The sequence below is a fragment of the Pelobates fuscus genome, chromosome 11 (genome assembly GCF_036172605.1).
Source record: "Pelobates fuscus isolate aPelFus1 chromosome 11, aPelFus1.pri, whole genome shotgun sequence".
NCBI lineage: Eukaryota > Metazoa > Chordata > Amphibia > Anura > Pelobatidae > Pelobates > Pelobates fuscus.
Window position 1 is genome coordinate 117728513 of NC_086327.1, and position 12995 is coordinate 117741507.

The 12995-nt window shown below is 42.3% G+C and overlaps 1 protein-coding gene across 1 annotated transcript in view; it reads left to right on the forward strand.

Annotated features, from left to right (window-relative positions):
- The window catches only part of TTC12 (tetratricopeptide repeat domain 12), a 99367-nt gene that overhangs the window by 19402 nt on the left and 66970 nt on the right, over nt 1-12995 (forward strand). The window contains 2 exon segments of the mRNA XM_063436518.1: nt 6026-6178; nt 12751-12872. Of these exon segments, the coding sequence (XP_063292588.1) occupies nt 6026-6178; nt 12751-12872 (275 nt within the window).

Sequence of the window (12995 nt, forward strand, 5' to 3'; positions counted from 1 at the left end):
CATGGTGGGTGAGTTGCTGCTTGTACTAGCCTCTCCATTTGTTTGCTGAGCGGGCTGTGTGGTGGCCATCTTGGACACTTCGTGTGGCTCTCTGCTTGGCGGGATAGTCCCTTGTTGCAGGTAGGTATGATTCTCCAGTGGGGACCGGGATAACCCCCACCGGTCCATAGGGGAGGTAGCGGGGAGATCAGAGAGCTGTTGTGCATTGCGGACCTAACCTCGGAAGATCGGCCGCCTCCCCCGGCAATCAGGTCACTTTTCATGCTAGGCGTCAAACACAGATCTCGGTGATTCTGCATTAATAGTCGCTTGTGCAGCATCAAAATGATCCGTGTCGCTTTGCCTGTCGAGTGGTCACCCGTTTGTAGCTTTGCTGGTCCAATTTGTGCCCTTTCACCTTAGTTTGTGGCTTTCAGAGCAGGAGCTGTGCCTACATGCGTCTGCTCAGTTCAGAGTTCAGGCCCCGCCCTCCTTCTATCCTGTATTTTAAAGTTCTGTGAGCACCAAAACATATAAATGTGTTTACAGGTTAAAATAATAGCACAGCAGTAGTAATACATGTCCATTTTATTGCCAGAGAGATCCACTTAAGGTCGAGCTGTGATGACCTAGCATACTACTAGTACTTACATAATGCAGAGTCAAAAAGCTGTCTTAGAGAAAAACTTTCAAATTGGCAATTTCGATAAATGTAAGTTGTTACAAAGACTCACATGGGATGGAAAACCAAAACAGCACACTGGCCATATCGCTATATCATTATGGCTCTCAGCTAGCTACTCCATACTAATGTGTTCATAACTACTGTTGCATTCAACCTATGCATTCATTTTGTAACAGTTTGCTTTCCGCACTTTCACTGCTTCCAGGTCTTCACAAAGTTGATGGAATGTTCAAAATGTGTAGTACGCATCTAGCCGTGAGAGAATCTTGTAGTGCATGCCATGCATGCAAGGACACACATGACACACAGGCATGATAATCGTACAGATTTCATGATTTATTTTTTAGTGATTTTAAACATTCAGATTTAAACATTCAGATTGTTTCAAATGTCACAACATAGGACCAAATAATAACGTTATATGCTGTTTATGGTCTTTCTATTGGTCCAGATCCTTGAAGGTTTTCATGTGACTACATACGGATGACACTATTTCCTTACCAGGTGAAGCATTTGCAACCCATGTTATCCTTGCAGCTATGCATTTAATATCCTCCAACTGGAAAAGTACAAGAAGCCCCACTTTAAGAAAAATTGTGGAAAAAATATTCATAAATTAGATATATGAGGAAATGACAATACTCACATAAACAAAGCAACCTGTTTAATAAAATATGGGCCCCTTGGCAGTCCTTTCTGTGCAAAACACACTACTTTACACATATGGAAGGATGGTACAGCTCCCACTATGGTATGTCAGATTAATCAAGGTATTAAGGTATCAAGGTATTAATTACATTGACACCTAATACAACATTGCAGAGCTGTTTTTTTGCAGAGAGGAAGAGTCGTGCATTTTCTTTGTTTTATACCCTTCTTATACTATATTCATGTCGCTAATTACCATATCGCAGTGAATACGTTGTTACAATTATGAGCAATATTGCAATAAATATTTATTTATAAGTGATGCTGCACGTTATAATGTAGTGCATGGATTTATACCCAAAGTGCCATACGTTCTATGTAAGATGCGTATTTATAGATGCCAACATACTTTGAATTGTATTTTAATGTTTTAGGTTTTGGACATTAAAGGGACACTATAGTCACCTGAACAACTTTAGCTTAATGAAGCAGTTTTGGTGTTTAGAACATGCCCCATGCAGCCTCACCCTCACTGCTCAATCCTCTGCCATTTAGGAGTTAAATCTGTTTGTTTATGAACCCTAGTCACACCTCCCTGCATGTGACTTGCACAGCCTTCCATAAACACTTCCTGTAAAGAGAGCCCTATTTAGGCTTTCTTTATTGCAAGTTCTGCTTAATTAAGATTTTCTTATCCCCTGCTATGTTAATAGCTTGCTAGACCCTGCAAGAGGCTCCTGTATGTGATTAAAGTTCAATTTAGAGATTGAGATACAATTATTTAAGATAAATTGCATCTGTTTGAAAGTGAAACCATTTTTTTTTTCATGCAGGCTCTGTCAATCATAGCCAGGGGAGGTGTGGCTAGGGCTGCATAAACAGAAACAAAGTGATTTAACTCCTAAATGACAGTGAATTGAGCAGTGAAATTGCAGGGGAATGATCTATACACTAAAACTGCTTTATTTAGCTAAAGTAATTTAGGTGACTATAGTGTTCCTTTATGTTTCTCCTAATTTCCCTTTTTCTTTTTTGTAACCCTAAACTAAAATTTCTCAATAAAATATAATTTAAATAAAGACACGTAGGAACTTTATCAGACCATCTGTCAAAAGATGCTGTGATTTAATGACTCTTATAGCATAATTTGGTTTAAACCCTAAACACTGTATGTTTCAGTTGCAAAATGTACTCCAAAACAGCTTGAATGCAGAATTTTACCCTCTAAGCTATTTTCAGCTAAATTTTGCAAATTTACTGTTGGTTCGCCAGAATGTGTTGTTTAATGAATAAACCCCAAAGTCTAATGGTTATAGATGTTGTGTCTGAATACCTGTGATCAATCCACTTCCAAGTGTTCCAGAACAGCAGATTAAGACACTATAATAAGCAATGCTTGCTCTATTTGTTGTGATTTTCCACTTGGGACACACTCCAAATTCTTTACAATTGTGATTTATTTCCACCGTGAAGCAGCTATTACTGCAATCCACGGATTTAACAGGCTTTTATTTTTTCCTTTATATTTTTCGTTACATTTGCTCACATGTTCCATATAAGCCGAAAAATATTTTTACTCAAAGTGGGCAAAAAAACTCAACATACAGCGGCAAGCTTCCAAAAACATTAGTACCTCAGAAATCAATGTGTTTTGTGCCGACTGACACTTTATCAAGATTTGAATAAAGTATCAGCCGACACAAACCAAGCTTCCTACTTTTTGATTTACCTTTTTTTTTGTACACAATGACATGCCCAATAATTAGTATTGCTTGCAGTCTTCCACTACCTATGCTTATAATAGCTCACTAAAGTTTATCTCTCTCATGATACCCAATGCAAGATAAAAATGTGATTTATGTAATTAAAAATTGTATTTTAAATCCAGAGAAAAAAAGATAAAACGTATGCTGTAAGAAAAGCAGTCTTTACATTTTTATTGTCTCAATGGTTTAGACCAGGGGTTCCCAATACATTTTTCCCGTGGATCCCTTTGACATAGTGTATCAACATCATAGAACCCTCTCCCCCTTTTCCCCCCTGTAAAAAAAACAAAACAAAAGAAGTGCCGTTGCATAAACCTTTTTTTGTATGTGCTGGTGTGTATCTGTGTGTCAATGTGTATCTGTGTGTGTGTGTATGTATCTGACACACAGATACACACACTGACACACAGATACATACACCTTGACACACAGTGTCTATCTGTGTGTGTGTATGTATGTATCTGTGTGTCAAGGTGTGTATCTGTGTGTCAAAGTGTGTGTATCTGTGTTTGTATTTGCCGGTGTGTGTCAGTGTACCAAGGTGTGTCTGTCTGTGTTTGTATGTACCAGTGTGTGTATCTGTGTGTCAGTGTGTATGAATCTGACTCACAGATACACACACTGGCACCTAGTGGCACACAGATACACACACCTTGACACACAGTGTGTGTATCTGTGTGTCAAAAGTGTGTGTATCTGTGTTTGTATTTGCCAGTGTGTCAAGGTGTGTGTATCTGTGTTTGTGTGTGTATCTGTGTGTCAGTGTGTATCTGTTTGTGCGTATGTATCTGACACACAAATACACACACTGGCATATAGTGGCACACAGATACACACACTGATACACAGATACACAGATACACACACAGTGTGTATATGTGTGTGTGTGTGTGTCTGTATATATGTATCTGTGTGTCAAGGTGTGTGTATCTATGTGTCAAAGTGTGTGTGTCTGTGTTTGTATGTGCCGGTGTGTGTCAAAGTGTGTGTATCTCTATTTGTATGTGCCAGTGCGTGTATATGTGTGTCAGTGTGAATCTGTGTGTGTATGTATCTGACACACAGATACACACACTGGCACATAGTGACACACAGATACACATACTGACCGATACACACACCTTCACACATTAGCACATACACACACACACAGACACAATGCCACAGACACTGACACACATATATACACACACACCTTGACGCACATACACAAACTGGCACATACACACTCTCAGATTCACACATATTGGGAGATACACACACTGACACAGGTACACACAGACACATACACACACAAATATGTTTAAATGTGCTGTTTACTTAAATTTTTTCTGCAGGAGAATCTTCAGTGCTGCTGGCTGAGGTTGGTGTGCTGCTCAGTCCCCGCTGCCCCCTCGCCCCCTCGTCTTCTCAAGGTGGCACGCTCTGTCTGGGAGGAAGTACTGTCACTTCCTCCCAGCATCCAATACTACAGGGGTCCGGTCTCGTTTTTAGATGACCGCGAAACCTGACCGGATCCCTGTTTAGCGATACCCATAGGGTGGCCCTAAATGCTTGGGCCACCCGATGGGCAAATCGCTGCGGAACCCTAATTTTGAGTACACTAATTGGGAACGCTGGTTTAGACAATACAGAGGATTAAATCATTCAGAGTTACTGAGTTTCTTAGTAAATGGGACAAGCTGTATCAAGTGTACAGCTGGACACAAATGAAGATGTTTACTTTGTTATTAACATTAAATGTTACAGTGCTGTATGCCTTTTACTTGGTTGACATTATACTAAACTAACCTTTTTCATTTTTTATACTTTTGCTACTTTGGATATTCCTATTACTGTGTGAACAAGAGGGTGGAAACGAGTCAAGGTAAGAACAGCAGAAAACACAAATTATCATTTAATTAACATTAATTGCATGCCGAATGTAATGTTATGCACTTCTTAAGCTTATTAATGTGATAAATGTATCTACAGATTCCGAGTAAACAGCTAGTGCTAGAGGAATAAGTAATTATTTTGTTTTGTATACTTTATATAAATAGACAATAAAGAAATATTTGCATTTTCAACACTGGGCCCACTGGGATTTAAATATTTAATCTTAAAGGTAAAAATGGAAACTTACGCGTGTTATACATTTTTGGGGGGGTTTAAAACAGTTGTGCCAGGGTTTATGCCAAATACAAATTCAGCTTTTTAAGTGAGGGAAGACTCCTCCTTAACTTTCCTTTAAATGTGTGCTGCATTTGTACATATGTTGGAACCAATATGGCGTATACTTATGTGTTGTACAAACATCAAAAAATATTCGCCCATACCTTGTGATAAGTTTTCCCACAAACAAAGTGAATCATCGTTTAAATTAGCGCACCTTACAACAGGGCATTTCAGTAAAATGATGGAGGAAATTTTAGCTACAAGACTTGGTATTGGTAACTCTCTAGTTGAGTTAGGAAGGCCAACTGTAACTTTCTAATGGATCAAAAATAAATATTACAATATTTTGTAGGATTTTTTTCTAGATATATGCACTTTAGCCCAACACAGATTTCTCTTTAATTGATGAAAAATATGTAAAAAAAAGAATCAGCCCTGTATAAAATATACAGTGTCACATTTTTCAAGCCTGCAGAAAAATACTCAACTCAACACAATTTGGTCATAACAGATGGCCGTATTGAGCAAATTTCAACAGAAAGTTTCAGTATGGCATCATTGGTGGGTTCTAAACTAATTTTGGTATGTGAGATAAGTATAATCCCTGCAATTCTTTGGCATTTATCACATCACACCATCTGGACCACAGGCATCTTATGGAGCTGCTTTAAGAAGTAGTATAACTTATGCAGGTCGCATATTTATTTTCCCCTGTTAAAATTAAATCAGTCTTCACCAATATAGGGGTTCTTTAAGTTAGCAACCTCACGTGAACATATATCACTGATAGGACACATGATAGCTCATGTTGCATTTTTTCATCTGCGCAAAAAGATTTGGATTTCTCATTATTGTGTGTCCTCAGATAACTTCCTACAAGAGCTTGAACAAGATGCAAAACAACGGGCAGAAAAACGCAAAGAGAACCAAACGCTCGCAAAAGGTAACCTTTGAGTGTGTTTTGTATGGGGAAGGATATGTTCTGTAAATTTATAAATAAAAAAATGTTATCATCACTTCACAATGAAGTTAACATCGTAATCAGTGGTTAAAGGACCACTATAGTGCCAGGAACACAAACAAACAAACTTGTTTTCCTGGCACTATAGGGTTAAAAGGATGTGCAAGGTGCGAAAGTGAGGTAATCAAAGTGCTAAAGCAGTGAGCATGTAGCATATTGCCAAGGACCATACTGTATGAATAGGAGTGTGATATCAGATTGAATTTACTTGGAAACATTTGTTTTTTTAATAATAATTGATTAAATGCAAGGACAGCAAAAGGAAATTGCATATATACAAACACTAAACATATCATTTATCCACATACATATCTGTTATCTTGTCTTAAGTGCTGGCCACCCAGTTTTAACCCCCAAAACACAATAGTAAAGGGACATATAGTCACCAAAAACACCTTTAGCTTAATGACATGCCCATTTTTCTGCCATTTAGGAATTAAATCACTTTGTTTATACAGCCCTAGTCACACCTCCTTGCATGGGACTTACACAGCCTCCCTAAACACTTCCTGGAAATATACATAACAGGGCTGTAGTGTGATGAATACAGATATGTATTCCTAATTGAGATGTCGCGAACATAACATTTTCCGTTCGTGAATGGCGAACGCAAATTGCCGCAAATGTTCGCGAACCGGCGAACCGGGCGAACTGCCATAGACTTCAATAGGCAGGCGAATTTTAAAACCCACAGGGACTCTTTCTGGCCACAATAGTGATGGAAAAGTTGTTTCAAGGGGACTAACACCTGGACTGTGGCATGCTGGAGGGGGATCCATGGCAAAACTCCCATGGAAAATTACATAGTTGATGCAGAGTCTGGTTTTAATCCATAAAGGGCATAAATCACCTAACATTCCTAAATTGTTTGGAATAACTTGCTTTAAAACATCAGGTATGATGTATCGATCAGGAAGTCTAAGGTTTACGCCCGCTTCACAGTGACAGACCAAACTCCCCGTTTAATGCACCGCAAACAACCGCAAACAGTCCATTTGCACAACCGCAAACTCCCCATTTGCACAAGGTTGGATACCAAGCTAGCCATGTCCCGTTCCTTGTCCTCACTGATGTCATTGAAGGTCTCTTCCTCCACCCAGCCACGAACAACACCAAGGGTCCCCGAAAGGTGACAACAAGCCCCCTGGCACGCCTGCTGTGTTTGGTCTTCCATCTCCTCAAAGCCACTGACTCCTCTTCATCAGACTGCTCTCTCTGCGTTGCCTCTCTCTGTGTTATTATAAGGTGTGTTAAGTAGTACTATTCCTATCAGTTTAATCCCTGTTACGTCCCCTATCAGGGGACATGTATATGGCATCGATTTTAGGAACCGGAAGATGGAAAAAGATGCTTGGTTGGTCCTCCTACTTCAAATTTGGGGCACTGCGCGTGTATTCTATTGTGCCACCAGATAGGAGTGGTGTGTTAAGTAGTACTATTCTTATCAGTTTAATCCCTGTTACGTCCCCCTCATCAGGCCTGTTTTAGTCGAATGTATCGCACACTGTCAGTCCCTTCGGGATCCATCCCTCATTCATCTTAATAAAGGTGACTTTTTTGACGTAGGCGCCTTTTCTTCTCAGTGACAATACCTCCTGCTGCACTGAAGGTCCTTTCAGACAGGACACTTGAAGCGGGGCAGGCCAGAAGTTCTATCGCAAATTGGGATAGCTCAGGCCACAGGTCACGCCTGCACACCCAGTAGTCAAGGGGTTCATCGCTCCTCAGAGTGTCGATATCTGCAGTTAAGGCGAGGTAGTCTGCTACCTGTCGGTCGAGTCGTTCTCTGAGGGTGGACCCCAAAGGGCTGTGGCAATGCGTAGGACTTAAAAAGCTCTGCATGTCCTCCATCAACAACACGTCTGTAAAGCGTCCTGTCCTTGCCGGCGTGGTCGTGGGAGGAGGAGGAGGATTACTTTCACCTCTTCCCCTGTTAGATTCCCGTTGTGCTGTGACATCACCCTTATACGCTGTGTAAAGCATACTTTTTAATTTATTTTGGAACTGCTGCATCCTTTCCGACTTGCGGTAATTCGGTAACATTTCAGGCACTTTCTGCTTATACCGGGGGTCTAGTAGCGTGGACACCCAGTACAAGTAGTTCTCCTTTAGCCTTTTTATACGAGTGTCCCTCAACAGGCACGACAGCATGAAAGGCCTCATTTGCACAAGGTTGGATGCGAGCTACTCATGTCCCATTCCTCGTCCTCAGTGATCTCACTGAAGGTATGTTCTTCCCTCCAGCCACGTGCAACACCACGGGTACCAGATAGGTGACAACGAGCACCCTGGGATGCCTGTTGTGGTTGGTCTTCCTCCTCCTCCTCAAAGCCACATTCCTCCTTTGACTCCTCTTCCTCACAATCCTCTTCCAGCGTTGCCGCAGGTCCAGCAAGTGATGCTGATAAGGCTGTTTCTGTTGGTGATGGTGACCACAACTCTTCCTCTTCCTCTTCATGCTCATCTACGGCCTGATCCAGCACTCTTCGCAGGGCACACTCCAGGAAGAAAACAAATGGTATGATGGTGCCTTCGGTGCGACTGACTAGGTTTGTCACCTCATCAAAAGGACGCATTAGCCTACAGGCATTGCGCATGAGCGTCCAGTAAGGTGGCAAAAAAATTCCCAGCTCCGCAGAGGCTGTCCTAGCACCCCGGTCATACAAATAGTCGTTAACGTCTTTTTCTTGTTGGAGCAGGCGGTCGAACATTAGGAGTGTTGAATTCCAACGTGTCGGGCTGTCGCAAATCAAGCGCCTCACTGGCATGTTGTTTCGCCGCTGGATATCTTAAAAGTGCGCCATGGCCGTGTAGGAACGCCTGAAATGACCACACACCTTCCTGGCCTGCTTCAGGACGTCCTGTAAGCCTGGGTACTTATGCACAAAGCGTTGTACGATAAGATTACACACATGTGCCATGCACGGCACATGTGTCAACTTGCCCAAATTCAATGCCGCCAACAAATTTCTTCCGTTGTCACAAACCACTTTGCCGATTTCCAGTTGGTGTGGAGTCAGCCACTGATCCACCTGTGCGTTCAGGGCGGACAGGAGTGCTGGTCCGGTGTGACTCTCTGCTTTCAGACAAGTCAACCCCAAGACAGCGTGACACTGCCGTATCCGGGATGTGGAATAGTACCTGGGGAACTGGGGGGGTGCCGTTGATGTGGAGCAGGACGCAGCAGCAGAAGAGGACTCAGCCGAGGAGGTTATGGAAGAGGATGGAGTAGGAGGAGTAGAGGAGGTGGCAGCAGGCCTGCCTGCAAGTCGTGGCGGTGTCACCAACTCCTCTGCAGAGCCACGCATTCCATGCTTGGCAGCCATCAGCAGGTTTACCCAATGCGCAGTGTAGGTGATATACCTGCCCTGACCATGCTTTGCAGACCAGGTATCAGTGGTCAGATGGATCCTTGCCCCAACACTGTGTGCCAGACATGCCATTACTTCCTTTTGCACAATCGAGTACAGGTTGGGGATTGCCTTTTGTGCAAAGAAATTTCGACTGCGTTGTCCAAATAGCTACAAATTTTTGGAACGCCTCAGACTCCACCAGCTTGTATGGTAAAAGCTGGCGGGCTAAGAGTTCAGACAAGCCAGCTGTCAGATGCCGGGCAAGGGGGTGACTTTGTGACATTGGCTTCTTACGCTCAAACATGTCCTTGACAGACACCTGACTGTGGGCAGATGAGCAGTAACTGCTCAAGGCGAGAGACGGAGTGGCGGATGGTTGAGAGGGGCCAAGGAGGACAGCAGTGGTTGACGTGGCTGAAGATGCTGGACCAGGAGGAGGATGGCGGCTTTGAGTTTGTGTGCTGCTTGTACTCATGTGTTGATCCCATAGGTGTTTGTGATGTGCGATCATGTGCCTTCGCAAATCAGTTGTACCTAGGTGGGTGTTGGACTTCCCACGACTCAGTTTCTTTTGGCACAGGTTGCAAATGGCATCCACGTGACATCCATGGCACCCACGTGACATCCACGGACGCATCGTCATCATCAACCGTTTCACTTGTATCTGACAACTCAGCAAAGGAAGCAGCAGCTGTTACAACATCATCATCATCATCACACCGTACGTCCATGTGTGTAATGCTGCCTGTCTGAAACATATCCCTGTTATATACATCCTCTGGCAATAATGGTTGCACATCACTCATTTCTTCCAACTGATGTGTAAATAACTCCTCTGACAGATCAAGTGAAGCGGCTGTGGTGCTAGTGTTGGTGCTGGCGGCAGGCGGGCGAGTGGTAACTTGAGAGGTGCCCGAAACTAAGCTGGAGGAGGATGGTGCGTCAAGGTTCTGAGCGGAAGCTGTAGAAGATTGGGTGTCCTGTGTTAGAAAGTCAACTATGTCCTCAGAACTTTTCGAGTTCAGGGTACGTGGCCTCTGAACACTGGGCATTATTCTAGGGCCAAAGGGAATCACAGCACCACGACCACGACGGCCCCTGCGGGGTGGCCTGCCTCTGCCTGTCATTTTTTTTTCGATTAGTGGTACTATGCGTGCAAGCTACTGTGACAACAGATATGAGTGGCACTGTGCACTGGCAGAAGTTGGCAGAGTAGACACTGTAGGCCTGACGCACACGCTTGCAGAAAACGAACTGCTATTCAATCTATTACAGTAAAAAAAATTTTTTTTGAAATGTACACTACTGTTACACCAGATATGAGTTGCACTGGTGTGACACTGTGCCCTGGCAGGCCCTGAAACGCACACGTGTGAAGGATACTGACTGCTATTATTTCACAGTCAAATTTCTAGTTTTTTTTTTAAATATACACTACTGTTACACCAGATATGAGTTGCACTGGTGTGACACTGTGCCCTGGCAGGCCCTGAAACGCACACGTGTGAAGGAAACTGACTGCTATTATTTCACAGTCAAAAAAGTGTTGTTTTTTTTTAAATGTACACTACTGTTACACCAGATATGAGTTGCAGTGGTGTGACACTGTGCCCTGGCAGACCCTGAAACGCACACGTGTGAAGGAAACTGACTGCTATTATATTTCAGTCCAAAATTTTTTTTTAAATGCAAGCTATTGTGACACCAGATATGAGTGGTGGCACTGGGCAAGTGGGCACAGTATACGCTGTGAGCCTGACACACACGCTGGCAGGCAGGCAACTGCAATACGATTACACAGGGAAAAAAAGCAGACTGATATTCTAGCGCTAGAAAGGGCCTTTTGGGGTTCTGTCCTTACAGCAAAGATCAGATGAGTCCTTCAGGACTGTAGTGGACACTAAATACATTAGCCTAGCTATTGATTTCCCTATTAAATCAGCAGCAGCTACACTGTCCCTCCTCTCACTAAGAATGCAGCTTCCAAATGAATCTAAAATGGAGGCTGTCCAGGAGGTGGGAGGGACTGGGAGGGAGGGTCTGCTGCTTATTGGCTGGAATGTGTCTGCTGACTGTGAGGTACAGGGTCAAAGTTTACTCAATGATGACGAATAGGGGGCGGACCGAACATCGCATATGTTCGCCCGCCGTGGCGAACGCGAACAAGCTATGTTCGCCGGGAACTATTCGCCGGCGAACTATTCGGGACATCTCTAATTCCTAATACTCGAATGTTACCTTAAGATCCAGTGCACTCACTCATTAACTAAACAGCAACTTCAAAGCTCACAGAATGTACTTGTTTAAGCTGAAATAATGTAGGTTTAGTTACACTATAGGATCATACATCCTCTCCTAGCACTTGCTCTATTGAGATTAACCCACTTACTTGGTAAATTCTTCCCTCTGGGGCTGTCTTTAGTACAAGGTTAAATAGGGTCTTGGAATGAGGCACCTGTGACAAGGAGGGTGCAACGCCTACACCTTCCATCATATTATATTACATACAAAAAAGGTATACATTTAGATATTCTTATCCACTTACACACATCGTACAGGTGCATGTTTATCCACATATAGATATATCCACATATCAATACATTCACAGGCCGAGGGCAGTAACAACATGGAATCCTCCATTTTCAAAGTTATTATTGCCTGGGCTATTTTAATAAATAGCAGGCGCTTGGTTTACATTATTTTATTCTCATCTTAAATCTCTGGTCGATGACCAGGTTTGGAATCGTAACCAGATCCATATGGGCTGAAAACATTAAGGCTCCTGTTTCGGCCTACAACATTGTAAAAATCTGGGTTTCTTACAGCAATATAATTTGCAACAAGCAATTTCATAAATGTTTCATAAACTGTACATTTTTTGCAGTTTGTAAATTAACTTAAAAGCCTATTAAAGCAACGCACCTCTTTATAATTTTTAATGGCATAAATGGTCGTTGGTCAAAATTACAGTCCTCTTCTGGCATTTTTCCGTTAAGATAAACTTATATTTCATCTATATTGAATTGTAATTGTGATTTTACTTTAAATGGTTTCAGTCATAGTGTAAAAATGTTTGTTTAAAATGCAAAGGAAATTGCATATTTTTACATGTGCATACATATTATTCTCCTTTACTTCAAGCACTTAAAGATTTGGGGAATGAGGCATTTGCAAAAGGAGACTATGAGACTGCAGTTCAGCGCTATACTGAAGGACTGGAAAAACTCAGAGACATGCAGGTGTTATATACAAATCGCGCTCAGGTGAGATCCTGTAGTGGTACCAACATCGCCAGTTTGGTATTAAAGCTATTTTCCGTACAACAGCTAAGACAAAAATCTATAAATTGTGCAAAACTGGAGATATTCATTCAAGTCATAATGTGT